A 20,095-nucleotide genomic window follows, 5' to 3' on the forward strand; every position below is an offset into this window, starting at 1 on the left:
AGAACATTCCATCCTAAAACAGCAGAATACATATTCTTTTCAAGTGTACATGGAACATTCTTCAGAATAGATTACAAAATAGGCCTTAAAATAAGACTCAACAAATTCAAGAAGATCGAAGTCATACTATGCATCTTTTCTGACTACAGTGCTATGAAACTAGAAGTCAACCACAAGAAAAATTTGGAATGACTACAAACACATGGAAGTTAAATAACATGCTATTAAACAATGAATGGGTCAACCAGGAAATTAAAGAAGAAATAAAGTAAGTACATGGAAACAAAATGACAATGAAAACACAACGGTCCAAAAACTGGAATGCAGCAAAAGTAGTTCTAAGAGGGAAGTGTATAGCAATACAGGCTTAACTCAGGAAGCAAGAAAAATCTCAAACAACTTAAAATTACAGCTAAAGGAGCTATAGAAAGGACAAACCAAACCTAAAGCCAGAAGGAAGGAAGAAATAAATATTAGAGTAGAAATAAATGATATAGAAACTAAAAAGGCAATAAAATAGATCAATGAAACCAGGAGCTGGTTCTTTGGGGAAAAAAAGTGATTCAAGTTGATAAACCTCTAGCCAGACTTACCAAGAAAAAAAATAAAGGACTCAAATAAATAAAATCCCAAATGAGAGAAGAGAAATAACAACCAACACCACAGAAATACAAACAATTACAAGAGAATATTATGAAAAACTATATGTCAACAAATTGGACAACATAAAAGAAATGGATAAATTGCTAGAAATATATAATCTACCAAAACTGTAATAGGAAGAAAGAGAAAATATGAACAAACTGATAATCAGCAAAGACACTGAATCAATAATCAAAAAACTCCCAACAAACAAAAGTCCAGGACCAGATGCTTCATAGGTGAATTCTACCAAACATTTAAAAAAGAGTTAATCTGTTCTTCCCCAAATATCCCAAAAAATAAAAAAGGAAAACTTCCAAATTCATTCTGAGGCCAGCATTACCCTGATACCAAAGCCAGATAAAGATATCACTAAAAAAGAGAACTACAGATCAATATCCCCAGGGAACATAGATGCAAAAATCCTCAACAAAATACTAGCAAACCAAATCCAATAATACATTTTAAAAAAATCATTCACCATGATCAAGTGGGATTTATTCCTGGGTTGCAAGGGTGGTTCAACATTTGCAAATCAATAAATACATATATCACATCAATCAGAGAATGGGTAAGAACCATATAATCATTTCAAAAAATGTAGAAAAAGCATTTGACAAAGTACAATATCCATTCATGATAAAAATCCTCTATAAAGTAGGTTTAGAGGGAACATACCTCAACATAATAAAGGCTGTAGATGAAAGATCCAGAGCTAACATCATCCTTAACGGGGAAAAACTGGTTGCTTTTCCTCTGTGGTCAGGAACAAGACAAGATGTCTACTCTCCCCACTTTTATTCAACATAGTATTGGAAGTCCTAGACACAACAATCAGACAGCAAAAATAAATAAAAGGCCTCCAAATCAATAAGAAAGAAGTACATCTTTCAGTATTTGCAGATATACTATATATAGAAAACCTGAAAGACTCCACCAAAAGATTGCTAGAAGTTATAAACGAATTCAGTAAATTTTCGGGATACAAAATCAATGCCCAGAAATCTGTTGCTTTTCTAAGCACCAGTAATGAAGCAGCAGAAAATGAAGTTAAGAAAACAATCCCATTTACAGTTGCACCAAAAATAATGTCTAGGAATAAACCTAACCAAAGAGGTGAAAGACTTTTTGCTCTGAAAACAATAAAATACTGATGAAAGAAACTGAAGACAACACAAAGAAATAGAAAGAAATTCCATGCTCATGACTGGAAGAACAAATATTGTTAAAATGTCTGTAACTACCCAAAGCAATACATGCATCTTATGCAATCCCTATCAAAATACCAACAGCAGGGCAGCCCCAGTGGCGCAGAGGTTTAGCGCCGCCTGCAGCCCAGGGTGTGATCCTGGAGACCCTGAATCGAGTCCCACATCAGGCTCTCTGCATGGAGCCTGCTTCTCCCTCTGCCTGTGTCTCTGCCTCTCTCTCTCTCTCTCTCTCTCTCTCTGTCTCTATGAATAAAGTCTTTTAAAAAATTAAAAAAAAAAATACCAACAGCATTTTTCACAGAACTAGACAAACAATCCTAAAATTTGTATGCAATCACAAAAGACTCCAACTAGCCAAACCAATCTTGAAAAAGAAAACCTAAAGACATCATAATTCTGGACTTCATGTTATATTACAAAGCTGTAGTGACCAAAACAGTATGGTACTGATACAAAAACAGGCACATAGATTAATGGAATAGAACAGAAAACCCAGACATTAACCCACAACTATATGGTCAACTAACCTCTGACAAAGCAAGAAAGAACATACAGTAGGAAAAAGTCTATTCAACGAATGGTGTTGGGAAAACTGGACAGCAATATACAAAAGAAAGAAACTGGATTTATACCATACACAAAAATAAACTCAAAATGGATTAAAGACCTAAATGTGAAACCTGAAACCATAAAAATCATAAAAGAGAACAGAGGCAGTAACTTCTTTAACATCTGAGAAAGCAACTTTTTTCTAGATACGTCTCCCGAGGCAAGGGAGACAAAAGCAAAAAATAAACTATTGGGGCTAGGGGATCCCTGGATGGCTCAGCGGTTTAGTGCCTTTGGCCCAAGGCGGGATGTGGAGTCCCTGGATCAAGTTCCACATCGGGCTCCCAGCAGGGAGCCTGCTTCTCCCTCCTCCTGTGTCTCTGCCTCTCTCTGTCGCTCTCTCTATGTCTATCATAAATAAATAAATCAATCTTTAAAAAAAAAAACTATTAGGGCTATATCAAAATAAGAAGCTTCTGCACAGTGAAGGAAACAATCAACCAAACTTAAAAGGCAATCTATGGAATGAGAGAAGATACTTGCAAGTGACATATCTAATAAAGGGTCAGCGTCCAAAATACATAAAGAACTTATACAACTCAACAGCCAAAAAAAAAAAAAAAAAAAAAATCCAGTGAAAAAATAAGAAGATATGAACAGCTATTTCTCCAAAGAAGACATCCAACAGCCAACAAACACATGAAAAGATGGCCAACATCACTCATCATCAGGAAAATGTAAATCAAAACTACAATGAGATATCAACCTGTCAGAATGGCTAAATCAATCAAAAACACAAGAAACAACAGATGTTGGTGAGGATATAGAGAAAAGGGAACACCTGTGTACTGTTGGTAGGAATGCAAAGTGGTGCAGCCACTGTGAAAAACAGTTTGGAGGTTCCTCAAAAAGTAAAAAATAGAACTATCTCATGATCCAGCAATTGCACTGTTAGGCATTTACCTAAAAGAATACTAGAGCCCGGGCAGCCTGGCTGGTTGTTGGTGGTTTAGCGCCACCTTCAGCCCAGCGTGTAGTCCTGGAGACCTGGGATTGAGTCCCAGGTCGGGCTCCCTGCAAGGAGGCTGTGTCTCCCTCTGCCTGTGTCTCTGCCTCTCTCTGTGTGTCTCTCATGAAAAAATAAATAAAATCTTAAAAAAAAAAAAAGAATACAAGAGCCCTAATTCAAAGGGATACATAAACCCGATGTTCATAGTAGCATTATTTATAATAACCAGGAAATAGAAGCAGTCCAAGTGTCCATGGATTGATGTATGGATAAAGAAGATGTGGTATACATACACACAATGGTCTATTAGCCACAAAAAGAATGAAATCTTGCTATTTGCAATAATATGGATGGAAGTGGAGAGTATAATGCTAAGTGAAAGAAGTCAGAGAAAGACAAATACCATATGATTTTACTCATATATGGAATTTAAGAAAGAAAATAAATGAGCAAAGGGGGGGAAAAGAGAAAGAGACAAATCAGGAAACAGACCCTAATTAAAGAGAACTGATGGTAACCAGAGGGGAGGTGAGAGGGGGGATGGGTGATACAGGTGATAGGAATTTAGGAAGGCACTTGTCTGACGAGCACTTGTCTGATGTATGGAAGTGTTACATCACTATATTGTATACCTGAAATTAATAGGACACTGTATGTTAGCAAACTGGAATTAAAATGAAAACTTAAACAATTTCGTTAACATTAATCACACTGAATATTTCATCTATCTTCCCCAGAGGAAGCACCAAATAGTGTAGTAAACATTTTCACTCATCTGGGCTATATAAATCTAAAATCTAGTAATTGAAAATGTCATAACTATAGATGTATTTTTTAATGAAATTCTTCTCAATTTAAAATTATTTACTGCTTCTCCCTCTGCTTATGTCTCTGCTTCTCTCTCTCTCTCATGAATAAATAAATCTTTTTAAAAATAAAATTATTTACATACTAGGTCATTTGCATCACAAATAATGAGACTAGTCGCTTACATGAGACAGGAAGCTGGCTGTGGACTGGGATGATGGTACATTAGAATGAGAATGGGCGGCTGAGGATGGCTGTAGAAGGCGTGGCTTCACAGAAGTATTTGAGGTGTATCCAGGGCCCTGAAGTTCCTAGAAAGCAATACAGAGGTGAGCAAAATAATTGTCAACCTACACCTAGAATTGCAAAATCAAAATGTATTTTGCAAACATAATTTCAATCTTAGATATTGAACATCTACGAAGTCATAAACCAAAGTATCAAGCAAATGCTTCTGAGTTACTCTTTGAAAACTAAGCATATGCTTAAGAAGATGCCTTCACACTGCTAACTGAAAAAAGCATGAGATGTGAAAACACCTCGATGGTATGCTAGTAAGCTGGTTTCTAGTTTTTACTAAAGACTCCATAGTAGTTCTGGCATATAACTTGGAAAGATCCTGTACAACTATTATTAGGACTTTAATGTATGCCTGCAACTTTAAAATAGAGACATATATTTCAATAGAAAGTGTACTGTTTTTAAAGGACACATGTTTCTGTCATGCAGATGAAATCATTTTTGCTCTTCTCCAAACAAGCTAAACATACTCTCACATTGGGCCTTTGCACTTGCTTGAACTCCTTCTGTATGGAAAATTCTTCTTTCCGGTATCCTCAAGGCATACCTGAAGGTGTTTGCCTCTCTTAATCTAAACTTAACACAGAGTACAGTGCTTCATTTGTTACCACAGGAAAGGAGAGGTATAGAATGTAATGATATTTATTCAGATTTTATAATTGCTAGTATCAGATAATGTTGAAAGTACACTTGAATGTATCCAAGGCACATGAAGAAAATATGTAAGTATATCAAAGAATGGCATTATTTTTTGCTTAAATTATTTATATTGAAAAAAAAAAAGACCTCACTTTTACATCCAAAGTGTGTTGAAGTTTTAGACGCACAGATTCTTGTTCCTGACGCTGTATGATATCTTGACATTCTGCAAACTGCAAAGATGCCTACAATCAAGCAATCACATGTGGTTTATCCTCCACTCTCTCTAATTTTATTTTATTAATCTATAAATACAGAGTTGCCATCTCTCAAAGGAACTTCACCCACTCTCAACACACTAACTTACATTTATCTATTTATTTCAGTAAACTTAGAACAACTGGAGGTCATGGCTTTATTCTCTGTGTCCCCAGTATCTACACAGCATTTAGTTTGTGAGGGGCATTCAAAAGGATGAAGAGATTAAGGATGAAATGACCAAATAGTTTTAGCAATATAAAAAATGTACAGAGAAATAGCCACAACTCAAATTCTTTAATTTTTTAAATTTTTATTTATTTATTTTTTCACAACTCAAATTCCTATCATGTTTTAAAATCAAAGTTGGCATAGGAGGGATCACAGGTCATTTTACCTAACCATAAAAGCTCTAATTTCTTAAGAATCAAGGACCAGTCCGGGTACATTTTTAGACTTCCAGGGTTCTCAGTGACAAGAAAGATTCATTCCTCTATGATAAACGGCAACTACAAATACAGTGTCATTAATCCTTCTCACTCCTTAAGCTGTTTTCTGCCTCCATTTTCTGGACCACAACAAATGTCAGACATTTAGCATCAAGTTGCCATCTTACTGATATTAACAACAGTATTCTACTTAGTGTTCAAGTATTCTGTGGCAGTAGGTCAGACTGCAGATAGATTTATTCAGTAAACTAAGGACATCAGGAGCATCTTATACCTTACTACTCCTGTGACTGTGTTAGCCTGAAAAAGAGAATTTTGTAAAATGTATGCATACTATACTTTAACACTTAGAAGAGCCTTCTCCATAGGATATGGTTTTTCCTTATACTAGGTGATTGTGATATAACAGAGATTTGGTTCCTATCAACATGAGCTTTTATTCAGGCCAAGGCTACTTAATAGCTATTTAGTTGATAATTACTTTACACATTTAGTTAATAACTACCTTATCAAGAGCAACTTCCATATTAGCAACCTTTTCTTTCAAACGGCGTTCCTGTGATCTCAGGACTTCTAGTTCTCCAGCCATCTTGTTTTTTTCTGTTGCAACAGTACTCAATTCCTGGCTTAATTTAGTCTTCTCTTCTTTTAGAAAATGCTTTTCCTATAATTATAGAGGAAAAAATATATCAGAAATAATGTACTGATGTAGATGCTCTGATGTGATGGAGATATGAAACTTATACAAATATCTGAACTACAGTTAATTCATATGTCATTTAATTGCTTATGAGTTGTAGCTGGGAGCCATTAGAATTGTTACCATGTACTCTCTTATTCTTATCACTACTGGCATTATTACCTCTTTCTTGGCTTATTAAATCTTTGATAAAACCTATAAAATATGTAAAATATGTATTAATTTCACAAGTTGTTTCCCTTCTGTTTGAAGGGAGTGTCTGTGGGTTTTAAATACCTTCCTGTGGGTGGGGGCAGACACCTGTGATGACAGCAGGTAGTGACCTCTTATGCTCTAAGTTTTCTCAGGGAGGATGAGGATAAGCACTCCTTTAGGTCCAAATGGGCAAATAATGGAAGAAGAAAAGAAACAAATTTACGATAAGAGAAAAGGAGGAAAGAACCCAAAAAAGGAAGTAAGTCAGTCCATATGATGAGGGCTCTGCATAAACACATACATTTGTACATATTTGGGACTGTTTAGCCTCACTCTAAAAAAGTACGTCAGCAGCTCCTTTTGGGCATGGGAAAGCAATTAACTTGAGCTGCTGTCTTCTATGCATGTTCTTTACTTCCTCACCTCCATTACAGTCAGTTCTCACGTAACTTCTTTTGAAAATGTTGATTTATTTCAAAGTGACTGATGTATCTGGGAACGTCTGAGCACAACACTGATTTCACACTTATTATGCAGTTTCATTTATGAGAAATACTAAGTCACACAAAACTGTGCCGAGCTGAACAGAGCTGTGTAGGAACATACAAAAAGCATACATGCACACTCCTCAAACACCCATTTACTACTACCGCAGTTTACCTTGAGTTATGAGTCACATCCATATACATCTAGTGTTACAGAAAACTCCCCTTATACCCCACCATACCTCACAAGCCACAACCCTCTAATGCACACTTCCACAAGCAAACTTCAGGATAAGATAAACTTCTTCAAGATAAAGGCCCATGTTTATTGTATTACTTATGTATTTTTCTCCTCATTTAACCTGTAAAACTATGCTACCATTTTCATTTGGTTTCTATTTTTTGTATGTCATTGATGAAATCTGTTAGTGTGGTACTCCTTTTTTTAAGATTTTATTTATTTATTTATGAGACAGACGGAGAGAGAGGCAGAGACACAGGCAGAGGGAGAAGCAGGCTCTCTGTGGGGAGCCCGATGCAGGACTTGATCCCAGGACCCGGGATCACGACCCAAGACAAAGGCAGATGCTCAACCACTGAGCCACTTAAGCGTCCCTGTTAGTGTAGTACTCCTCATTCCATTGTACTCATCACTCTGTGGCTTTTACTGCATTGTTTGGCAGACCATAGAGATTTTAAGAATACACATCACATAGCATGGTAGCGTGGCCGAGCGGTCTAAGAATACACATCACATAAAATCATTCCCTATCTCTACCAAGAATGCTCTTTTGCCCATTTTCTGCATTTAAAATACCATCTCTTTCAAGATCCTACTCAAATGTTCCTTCAGGCTCATTCTCTTAGTCAGAAATAACCTCATTTCTCAGCTATACCTTGTAATGCTGCTATGTCTTATCCTGCCTGTAGTATATTAAAGAGTGAACAGTATATTGACTCCTTCCACTCTGAGGACAGGGACTTACCTTATTTGCATTTGTCATTGCCTCTTCCAAAAACTGTATCTTGCTCTGAAGGGCATCTATTTGACCTCTTTTAGCTGTGATTTGCTTTTGCATTCCCATTGCCACTTTCATAGCTGGGGGGAGAAAGGAAGTAAACTGCCTTAGTATTTAAGGTTTCTATATTTTGAAAAGCTATTATAAATTGATGGCTAAACACTGTGAGAAGGTGACAAGATTCTCTAAGGCACTTGGACAGTTTCAAGAGAGTGATCACAGAGAAAGATCTTCAGATTTCACAATATTGGGATAGAACAATTTTCAGAGATTTTGAGCTGAGAATGATGTTTTGTGATTTCCTTGCTATTGGTATTAATTTCATTGACCATCGTAGTTTACCATCTCCAATGTTATAGAATATTGACTAACTTCATACTTATACATATAGAAAACATATACATTAATAGTCATATAATGAATAATGTATTTTTAAGCATTTTTACTAAAATAATTTTCCAGAAATTCATATTTAAAATGCCACAAAGACAACTATTAGTTATTTGTTCATATGGTATCCTATAAAAATGTCTTAAGTTATTATATAAGGTGTCTATTATTAAGTGATCTTTTTACAGATTCCAGTGATGTCACAAAGCATTCACATTCAATTTTCATTCCTATGGTCACTGCATGTGTTTGGAACTCACTACTATTTCAACAGTCATATTGGCAGTATAAGCATATATGGAATTGTTTTAATAAAACTAGTGATGGGGATCCCTGGGTGGCGCAGCGGTTTGGCGCCTGCCTTTGGCCCAGGGCGCGATCCTGGAGACCCGGGATCGAATCCCACGTCGGGCTCCCGGTGCATGGAGCCTGCTTCTCCCTCTGCCTATGTCTCTGCCTCTCTTTCTCTCTCTGTGACTATCATAAATAAATAAAACTTAAAAAAAAAAAAAAAAAAAACTAGTGATGGGATGAGAATGTTCAAGGCAGGTAGGAGGCACTGAATACTTCAAACATGGCAGGTCATTGAAAAGATCTATGAAGCTCATCCTTGTTTGGAGATTCAAAACCAGAGACCCTGGGAACGCCTGGGTGGCTCAGCACTTAAGCTTTGGCTCAGGGCATGATCTGGGGTCCTGGGATAAAGTCCCACATTGGGCTCCCCGTGGGGAGTCTGCTTCTCCCTCTGCCTGTGTTTCTGCCTCTGTGTCTCTCATGAATAAACAAAAATCTTTAAAAAAAAAAAATCAGAGACCCAATGTTGTTTCCCACAGTTAGCTGAGGAAAGAGGTTTGAAAATGTGATGGCTTTGAGTAAGGTCCAAATGGAGCTTAGAGGTTAAAAAGAGAAATTGTACCCATCTCTAGAAACAAACTATCGGAGAGGATGAAAGGTCTGACTTCTTTCTAACAAGATATAGAAAGCTTGTTAGAAAGCTAAACTGTCAAAACAGGGTTGGTTTGACAGAACGCACTGCTTTACTAACAGAGCCACAGTCTGACATTTGCTCACCACTCACCTCATTCAATGAAGAATTCTGGTCTTATTAAATGGTTCAATAAATAAATAAATAAATAAATAAATAAATAAATAAATAAATAAATAAATGGTTCAGGGCTGGCCTTGAAAGCTTATTTTCTTAAATCTCTTTTATTTTAAGATAATTTGAGCAATAAAAATAAGCATTTGAATGTAAACACAGGTTTACCAAGATAATTTAATCACTATAATGTGACTGAGGCTGTGGTGGAAATGCCTCAGGACACTGAGAAAAAGCCTCTCCCCGGTGGGGAGGGGAGGGTATGATCGCAAATGGGCCTCCTAAGTGACTTCTCCAAACCCTACCATTTTCTTGGTGTTAACCAGCAAAGAAAAAGCGGAACCTCCAAGAACTGCACAAAATACAGAATGCTTCAAGAATCTATGTGCATGTTGCCGCCTTTTGGCAGGGGCTATGATAATCTTCTCTGCATAGTTCCAATTTTAGTATATGTGTTGCTGAAACGAGCACAAAAATAAATCTTTTCACATTAAAAAAATAATTGAGAAATTTAAAAACATAGATTTACTTAGATTAATATTTATTCTTATAGTCAGCTAACATATTTGTATATGTTTATGTATATATATATGTATATACCACCAATATGAATTATATAAAACAGCAGAATTAATATGGACATCAAGGGACAAAGGGAACAGGTCTAAGTGGTAACAAGAAACCACTCATTCTGGCAGTTCAATTCCCACAGCTCCATCACATTTTTATCCCAGAGAGGGAATCAGGAACTGACAATGAACCACAGATTTTTTTTTTTAATTTTTATTTATTTATTTATGATAGTCACACAGTGAGAGAGAGAGAGAGAGGCAGAGACATAGGCAGAGGGAGAAGCAGGCTCCATGCACCGGGAGCCCGATGTGGGATTCGATCCCGGGTCTCCAGGATTGCGCCCTGGGCCAAAGGCAGGCGCCAAACTGCTGCGCCACCCAGGGATCCCACAGATTTTTATTTTATGTTGATAATGAACATGTGAAAAATAAGAGGTTAAATGAAAATTACTGGTAACTTGTATTTTTTTATCAATACTTCCTTAAGAATAATTAATTGGCACTTATAGACATTGAGATCTGTTAGAAATTCCTGAAACAGCCACAGGAAAAGATTCAGATGGACAGCCCGGGTGGCTCAGCGGTTTAGTGCCGCCTTCAGTCCAGGTCGTGATCTTGGAGACCCGGGATCAAGTCCCATGTCAGACTTCCTGCATGAAGCCTGCTTCTCCCTCTCTCTGCCTGTGTCTCTGCCTCTCTCTCTGTCTCTGTGTCTCTGTGTGTCTCAATAAATAAAATCTTTAAAAAAAAAAAAAAAAGGCAAAGATTCAGATACTTTAGGGATTACATTAAGCACATGGCATTTTCCCTTAAAAACCCTGAGTAGAATGACTACTATCTCACACTCATCATTGGTGCCTATCACTGTGTATCTCTCACATCATGGGGCACTTGTAAGAGGTGGCAGGGGATGTATCTAGGTTTGTGTTTTAGTAAGTCTAGACCAATGGCATTAAAAACAGAAGAATAAAATCCAGTAAAGCATACCATGACCATCGGATCCTTCCATTGACTTTAAAGTATTTCTTGTTTGTTCAAGTTCAGACTGTGCAGATTTTAACTGCATTTTCAGTTTATTTGTAGTAGCTTCCATTTCTTCAGTTTTGTTTCGAAAATTCCTTTTTAAGACTTCATAGTCCTCTGTCACCATGTGATAATAATAGATGGTTACTTTGGTCTATCCCACTGTATGAAGTGTATTTTATTTGTAATTAATGATCACAAAATTTTAGAGCTGGGAGAGACTTCATTTAGCTACATCTTCATTTGTTTCAGAAATGAGATGTACAGTCACATTTCCTGAGTGGAACCTCCTTCTTTACTTCCTTACTATTCACTGCTTTTTTTTCCCAGCCAGTATGATTGGCTTACATCAACTGCATCTTCAATTTTTTTGGATGGTCATATCCACAATAGATCTCACTACCATCTATCTGTAGGTAGGTGAATCTCCATGACATGATAAGTAACCCGAGGTTACTGTGTGTTCTGTCTTTTTAGCTCTAGTTATTACTGAAATACTTGGCATGCACTCGTCATTCTATACAAGAACACACACACACACACACACACACACCTATTCAACTTTCAATATATTTATATATGATAGATTCATATATAAAGGGAACAAACAGAGCCAAGCCATCCTTGTACTGAGACATTTCCACATGCATATCCCAGCGTCCCCCATACCACCTGTCTCGTACTGGCTATATCTCACCTCTGGCCCTCAAGCCTGCTCCCCGAATGGTTTTCCTATCTCAGTTAGAGGTGACCATCATTCTACCGATCCCACGGATTTAAAACCTGCAGGCCACACAATCCCTCGAATCATGAAGCACTGTTGTTCAGTTGCAAAAATACTCCTATTAATTCTTTCATTCTCACTGCCACTGCCTTGATTCCAGTTTCATAGCTCCCTGGGAGGAGGCCAAGAGCCCCTTTAACTGGCTGGACTGGGCCCTAGTCTTGCTTTTCTCCATTTACCTGCTGCTGTCCTTTCAAAATGCAAATTTGATAACAATAATCTCCTACTTAATGTCTTTTGCTAGCTCCACACTGTCTGGCTCTGCCTATCTACTCTACCTAATTTCTTAGCCCCCGGGCCTTTGTGCCTTCACTCAAATACTTCTGAGGTCACATTGTTATTTCATTCCTTATGCTTTTGCCCATGATGTTCTCTCTGCCTGGGTTGCCCTTCTACCCTTCTACCTGCTAAATCCCTTTTCTTCCTTCAAATTTAGCAGAGGAACTCTAAATCCTATAGGAGACTGATTCTCTACACTCTTCTCCATCTGCACCCAGCACATCATGCTCACCCACTGTCCTGTAACTGATTCTATAGAAGTCTGGCTCCCAAGTAGGTGGGATCCTCACTGTTGTGCTGCTAGGGTCTATCTCGGTATCTGGCCGAATAAATGATCAGGAATCACTGATTCTGTGTGTGTGTGTGTGTGAGCGCGCGCGCACGCGCGCGCATGCAGTAAATGATACCTGAACCACACTAATCATGAACTAGAAGTGTTTTGTTTCTTTTTTTTTTTAAGTGTTTTGTTTCTAAATTTAAGATCTTGATTGATTTTTCAAGAAATCTATACAGTCTGTGTATACACGTTGCTTCACTATGAAACTTCTAATCAAACTATTTAACTCAAAGGACTCAAGGTTTCCACTTCTCTCACCCTTTTCTTGAAAACTTAGTAAAGAGGGGTGCCTAGGGGCTCAGCCAGTTAAACATCTGACTCTTGGTTTCAGCTCAGGTCATGATCTCAGGGTCATGAGATTGAGCCTGATAGTGGGCTCTTGCTCAGTGGGGAATCAACTTGAGGTTTCCTTCTCCCTCTGCCCCTCCCCCCACTCACACAAGCTCATGCTCTGTAAATAAATAAATCTTAAAAAAAAAAAACAAGTAAGTAAAGAATTTCATGGACTCTGAGGGTTGACTAAAGTTAACAGTTAATGAGTGTAAGATTTGTAAGCAGAAGCAACAGGATTTCAGGGCAGCATAATTATCCCTGTTTACAATGTGGGATGAGCACCCATTCTTTTGCAATAGTCCTAGCATCCACGCTGGATTCACTGGCAGTGCTCCTAGTTGTCAGCAGAATTTGAATTAAAGTAACATACCTGTAAGACCGTTTAGCTCACTCCTACTGGTTTTCACCTCATTCAATAACTGATCTCTCTCCTGTTTGATGTCTTTTACTGCACGGAGGCGTTCAGACCCTGCGTTCACCAGCTTCACCTTTTCCAGCTCCAAGTCACTTACTCGGGCCTCAAGCTCCCGTATCTTTGCATCTTTTTTATCTTTTAAAATCTAAATATAGGGATAAATACAAGGACAGAGTAAGAAGTAAAAAAAAAAAATGTACATGTACCTATAGTTGACATTCTTTCATTAGTATCCTATCTATATTTACTATCTTTTCACTATTTCCTAGAATATTAAATTTCTATTTTATTATCAAGCCTCAACAGTAAATAGGAAAGCAAAAGGCCTTCTATTGATATTGAAAGGCCTTTATTTTAACCTTAGATGTCAATTTCCAAAAAAAAAAAAAAAAGATGTCAATTTCCAGTATTGTTTGCAATAATTCATTATCCCTACTCCTACTATTTTGCATTCCAAAGAGAAAGGTAGTGAGCACCTACTCTGTGCCAGGCACTATTTTACATATTGGGACAGAGCAGCAGGACAGAGACTGGGTGAGGCAAGTGAGGCCCCAGGTGGGCACCTCTCTGAGTTCTGTGTTCTAGCTGCCTCACTAATCTTACCCAGTCCCAGTTATGAATAGCAGGAAATAAAACAATGGCCTTGTCCCCAGGGAGCTTACATTTCAGTGAGAATAGACAATAACAAATATTTAATAGGTAATAATAAGTTACCAAAAAAAAAAAAGTGGGGAGTAGAGAATGAATGCAAAGGAGGGGCTGTGCATGTAAGAGATAACTGGGTATGTAGAAAAGAACCCAATTGCTATTCTTTTTTTTTTTTTTAAGATTTTATTTATTTATTCTTGAGCGTCACAGAGAGAGGCAGAGACAGGCAGAGGGAGAAGCAGGCTGTCTGCGTGGAGCCTGATATGGGACTCGATCCCAGGACCCTGGGATCACCACACCCTGAACCAAAGGCAGATGCTCAACCACTGAGCCACCCAGATGTCCCCAAATTGCTATTCTTATTAAAGCTGGAAACAAGGTTGGCCGTTGGCTGGTATCTGGGAACTTGGGTTTGGGAGGGTTCCCACCACTCTGAGGAGAGACTCACTGTGCCTAAATCAGTTCTGCAAACAATGATTTATGCAGAGCACCTGCTTGTCTTCTGGAAGACTGGAATACTTGCCAGACAATGGGGTCTGTGTGACCAGTCCCTACTATAAAAACCTGGGGATTGAGTCTCAAATGAGCTTCCCTGATTGGCAACATTTGATATGTACTGTCACAACTCATTGCTGGGGCAGTTAAGTACATCCTGCATGACTCTGCAGGAGAGGACTTTTGGAAGCCTATGCCAAGCTGCCTCCACATACCTTTTCCCTTTGATGATTCTACTTTACGTTATTTCACTGTGATAAATTGTACCTGTAAGCACAACTATATGCTGAGTCCTAGCAAATGGGTGAACCGGGGTGGGGAGGTAGTCTTGGGGACCCTGACCCTCTGATGAGCAGAAACCTCAAAGAGGGAGGTGAAGGACCAAGCCATATGCCAGGCTCAGGGGCAGCTCTAGGGACAGGTAATGTGTTCAGGAAACAGTAAGGCCATCAGAATGGCTGGTGGAGGAGACCAGAGTATGCTACCTCTCTGCCATAAGGATTACTTTGAGCTGATTATTTTGAGAAATGGCAGACACAGGAGAAGGTCTGAAAACAGATAAGTTGCCCTTTAAGGGATATTTATATTTATGAAGGAAGTCTCCATTTATAAAGGTGTCTCCCTTTCTGAAGCAGAAGAGGAAGGATAACTTTAAATTACAAAAGAATCTTATCAATGGGGAAGGCAAGGCTTAAATCTGCAAAACAAACCTCATTCCTGTTTTCCATTGTTTTCCTAGTTGCCTTCCTATGACCTGCCTCTCCCACATCCTTCTTTTAGCTAAAGATGGTATTTAATATTTAAGTCTCAATTCTAAGCCACCTCTCTGAGTTACTCAATAAACTTCTGTTTACTCTTTTCTTGGTCTGTCTTGGTTACAGGGGCTCAACCAAGAATTGAGAAAGCCAGAGGGAGATGGATTTCTCCTGCCCTACACTGAGCATGGGGAGGAAGTAGTCAGAGATGAAGTCACAGAGGGAGCCATGGGCAAGACTGGCCTTAGAGGCAATGTAAGGATATGAGAGTTCATTCTGAGTGACATAAGAAGACACTGGACAGTTATAAACATGGGAATGGTACAATGTTAACACTTTCAAATATAATTCTGGCTCCTGTGAGAAGCATAAGGAGTGGCAGGGGTGGAGGTAGGAGTGTTCTTGCAGTGGCTGCATTCTCACCATCAGTGCATGAGTGTTCTTTAAGTAGGCTCCATACCCAGCGTGGAGCCCAACGCAGGGCCTGAACTCATGACATTGAGATCAAGACTTGAGGCCAATCTAGAATTGGACACTTAACTGACTCAGCCACCCAGAAACCCTGAGTGTTCCTTTTTCTCCATATCCTTGCCAACACCTGTTGAAAAAAATCCCAGTCTTTTAAAGTGGGTTAACAATGCACATGCCCAACTTTTGCCATCATGCACTGTTTGTGGGAATGCAAACTGGTGCAGCCACTATGGAAAAGAGTACAGAATTCTGTTCCACCTGGGTGGCTCAGTGGTTGAGTGTCTGCTTTCAGCTCAGAGGTGATCCCAGGTCTGGAGATCGAGTCCCACATCATGTTCGCTGCAGGGAGCCTGCTTCTTCCCTCCCTCTGCCTGTGTCTCTGCCTCTCTCTGTGTGTCTCTCATGAATGAATAAGTAAAATCTAAAAAAAAAAGTTAAAAATAGAACTACTCTGTGATCCAGCAATTGCACTACTAGGCATTTCCCCAAAGAATACAAAAATACTAATTCAAAGGAATACATGCACCCTGATGTTTATTTATAGCAGCATTATCTACAATAGTCAAATTATGGAAATAGCCCAAGCATCCACTGACTGATAAATGGATAAAGAAGATGTGGTCTCTATATACAATGGAATATTACTCAACCATCAGAAAGGACGAATACCCACCATTTACATTGATATAGTTGGAACTGAAGGATATTATGCTGAGTGAAATAAATAAGTCAATCGGAGAAAGACAATTATCATATGGTCTCGCTCATATGTAGAATATAAGAAATAGTGGAAGGAATCATAAGGGAAGGGAGGAAACGGATCTGGAAAATAAAAAAAGGGAAGGTGGGTGGGGGGTTGGGGTAACTGGGTGACAGGCATTAAGGAGGGCACATGATGAGATAAACACTGGCTGTTATATGTTGGCCAACTGAACTTAAAATTTTTTTTAAAAGAAGATGTGATATATATATATATATATATATATATATATATATATATATAAACATGGAATATTACTTGGCCATCAAAAAGAATAAAATCTTGTCATTTGCAATGACATGAATAGAGCTAGAGAGTATTATGCCAAGTAAAATAAGTCAGTCAGAGAAAGACAAATACTATATGATTTCACTCATGTATGTAATTTAAGAAACAAAACAAATGAGCAAAGGGGAAAAGAGAGAGAGAGAGAGAGAGAGACAAGCCAAGAAACAGACTCTGAACTATAGAGGGCAATCTGATGGTCACCAGAAGGGAGGTGGGAGGGAGGATGGGTGAAATAGGTGATGGGGATTAAGGAGTGTACTTGCTGTGATAAGCACGGGATGATGTATGGAAGTGCGGAATTGCTATATTGTACATCTAAAACTAATATTACAAAGTATGCCAACTAACTCTTCTTTAGTTTCATAGTTATGGAAGCCAAGATTTAGTGAACAAAGCAGTGTTTTATAGTCAGGTGGTGAGAGGTGGGGTTCAATGACAGGTCTGTCTGACGAGGGAGAAAATACTTCAAACTGTGGGATGAGACATGGCTTCATGAGGAAGCTGGATTTTTATGATTTTTTTCTCTTTTGTATCAGTAGTCTTGGGTCCATCCACTTCTTTTGGAATCTAATAAAAGTAAGGATCCCTTCTCACAACAACACACAAAGGCACTCAGGCACAAATACTTTTAAACAACCTCAAAGGGTCCACAGACCTTCATAGAGCATCTCTTCAGTGACTTAAATCATACTTCCTTAGGAGGGAAATGATATTTCTGAAGTTAAAACTACCAAAAAACCCTCTACAGACCTTGAATTCCTGTAGCTCCAGTCTCCTATCATTGATCTCCTTCTCAAGCTGAGCTTTTTCAACCTGCATGGCACCAGCAGTTCGTCCGTGCTGGCCAACCAACTGTGTCATGTTTTCAATCTGCTGTCGCAGAATCTCAATCACCTTGTCCTTCTCTGCCATCTGTAGCCTGAGGGCCTCACACTCAGTCTGCACATTTCTGAGGTGATCTCCCTCTGTTTTCAAGTGCTGCAGCTCTTGCAATTTCAAGTCCACTCGGGAGCGTAGCTTTGTGATCTCCGAATTGGTAGCCTCAATGGCTCTCTCTTTTTCCTGGAGGGAAGAGGTCAGGTCCGATATGGTCCTCTCTGAGCTCTCCAGGGTCATTTTCTTAGCAGTCAACTCTTCCACCACTTTGCGGAGCATCTCTTTGGTGGATTCAAGCTGAGCCGTCAAGGAGGACACTTTTTCTAGACTTTCATTCTTTCCCTGAATTGCTGCCATCTGATTGTCAAAGAAGAGAAAATTTCATGAATTTGGGCAGAGGGGTGGAAGCAACCTCAAGAGATATAACAAGTTAGCTCACAAACATGAATTCATGAATCTAATAATAATATCTACCTAAACTGAAATCATTTTTATGTCACAACTCTGTATAGACCACAGACCAACTTAAGTTAGTTAGACCAAGGTGGAGAGACATGAATTAAATAATAATGCTCCTCTAGAATGGCTTTCTAGTGTGGGAGCTTTGGAGGTTTCCTCTGAGAGTATTTCTGTACCAATTTAAATTAGGATAACACTGGCAAAAGTGTGGCATGACTGAAGAAGCTGCCCTTCCTAGGGAGGAAGGCACTCTTGCCCCACTATTCCTCCAACTTGCCCCTTAGTTATACCTCTGAGGAAAAAGTGAATAATGGCTTTCATCTAACACACACTCACATTCTCAGGTCCTTGTCCAGAGAAGTGTTAAGAATCTAACTCCCAGTAACTCCCCTCATCTTTCTTCTTGCCCAGGGTGGGCCAAAGAGTAGAAAAATGGTTTGCCTGAATTCTAACCCAAGACTGGTCCCTTTGGTTTGCTTTCACATTTTGGGAAGCTTACTCTTTTGTGGGATGCTTTCTATGTCTCTGTGGCAATACTGACATTGGAATCATGTCCTCTTGGTACTGAAGGTTCAAGGCTCTTAATAAAGCATTGCCACTGGGGCCCCAAAACAGAGTGCATCCATCTTGTCTACTAGTTTCAATCAGTTTAGGGGAAAACCAAATCATTAAAAAAAAAAAACAAAACAAAAAAAACGGCTGTTGGATACCTTCAACCCTGCTGTTCCTCAGTTCTCCCTATGGTTTGATGCTTTTTAAAATAAGCATCTATTAGGTTTCTGATTTCTAGGCAAAAATAAAAAGGCAATTGGATAGGAATTTCATTTCTCAACAATGAACAAAAATGAGATAAAGCTTAGTATTTTGATCAGTCAAAAATATAAAAATAAATAACAGGTTTTTATAACTTGCTCAAAGAATCCATAGCTCTATCTTATGGCCATTTTTAGGCCCATACATTTTTTTTAAAAGCTCTACCAATAGGGACGTCTGGGTGGCTAAGTGGTTTGGCGCCTGCCTTTGGCCCAAGGCATGATTCTGGAGTCCCTAGATCAAGTCCCGCGTTGGGCTCCCTGCATGGAGCCTGCTTCTCCCTCTGCCTGTGTCTCTGTCTCTCTCTCTCTGTGTCTATCATGAATAGGTGAATAAAATCTTTAAAAAAAAAAGAAAAAAGAAAAAAAAGCTCTACCAATAACACATAAAATACATTTTTCCCTCAGAAGAGGCAATCTAAGGAAGCCATCCCATGTCCTGCCTGACCTGCCGTTCCATCTGGCCCTGGCACTCGCTCTTCATGGCCTTGAGGAGTGCTTCCAGGCGCTGCACCTCCATGTTCCTGTCATCGAGCTCCCGCCGCAGGTGGTCAATGGTGATGCTGTTGCCCGTGTCCCGGTCCCACAGACGCTTATTCTGCTCCTTCTCCAGACTCAGCTCCTTCTCTCTTTTATGTAGATCAGCCTACAGGAAATGAGGTATGTTCCTCAACTTGCATTAAAGAATTAAAGCATAATTCTCATTTTCCTTCTATCATTTTTGGACTTTTTATGCAATTTGAGAAACCTTTGACTTTGGAATCTTATTTTCAATCATTCAGAAAAATGATTTACTAGATACGTAAGTTAACATTTGCTTACTTATAATTTCTTACACTACAAGGAAATCTAAATAGATTAAATCCCAAACAATATAAAATGAAAAGAAAAATGCAATAGATTTTTTAAATCATCCTATTTTTAAGTTTTGGATTTTCTAGAAAAGGCATTATTATGCCTCACATCAAGTGTGCTCCTGTAATAAAGAAATGCTCAAAAGCTTAGCAAATAATGAAAGCATAGCAATAGTAATGTG

General features: G+C 38.6%; 1 protein-coding gene and 1 non-coding gene across 21 annotated transcripts in view; both read right to left on the bottom strand.

Annotated features, from left to right (window-relative positions):
* CCDC158 (coiled-coil domain containing 158) overlaps nucleotides 1-20,095 on the bottom strand; it is a 126,787-nt gene that overhangs the window by 45,942 nt on the left and 60,750 nt on the right. For 16 of the 20 annotated variants that reach the window (XR_013371077.1, XM_077882562.1, XM_077882557.1 and 13 more), the window contains 8 exons: nucleotides 19,508-19,705; nucleotides 17,663-18,145; nucleotides 13,451-13,640; nucleotides 11,312-11,464; nucleotides 8,231-8,343; nucleotides 6,370-6,528; nucleotides 5,310-5,402; nucleotides 4,404-4,529 (listed from right to left, as the gene is read on the bottom strand). Coding sequence is in view for 16 of the 20 variants with exons in the window: in XM_077882562.1 (XP_077738688.1) it covers nucleotides 4,404-4,529; nucleotides 5,310-5,402; nucleotides 6,370-6,528; nucleotides 8,231-8,343; nucleotides 11,312-11,464; nucleotides 13,451-13,640; nucleotides 17,663-18,145; nucleotides 19,508-19,705 (1,515 nt within the window). In the remaining 4 variants the exon portion in view is untranslated. Of the gene's footprint in view, nucleotides 1-1,320; nucleotides 1,464-4,403; nucleotides 4,530-5,309; nucleotides 5,403-6,369; nucleotides 6,529-8,230; nucleotides 8,344-11,311; nucleotides 11,465-13,450; nucleotides 13,641-17,662; nucleotides 18,146-19,507; nucleotides 19,706-20,095 lie in introns of all 20 variants that reach the window. The other 4 variants (XR_013371081.1, XR_013371080.1, XR_013371079.1 and 1 more) reach the window with 2 other exon arrangements.
* LOC144304428 (U6 spliceosomal RNA) lies at nucleotides 10,117-10,223 on the bottom strand. The gene has a single exon (XR_013371341.1). It is a non-coding gene; the product is annotated as a U6 spliceosomal RNA (small nuclear RNA).

Source organism: Canis aureus, chromosome 33 (genome assembly GCF_053574225.1).
Source record: "Canis aureus isolate CA01 chromosome 33, VMU_Caureus_v.1.0, whole genome shotgun sequence".
In the NCBI taxonomy this organism is placed as follows: Eukaryota; Metazoa; Chordata; class Mammalia; order Carnivora; family Canidae; genus Canis; species Canis aureus.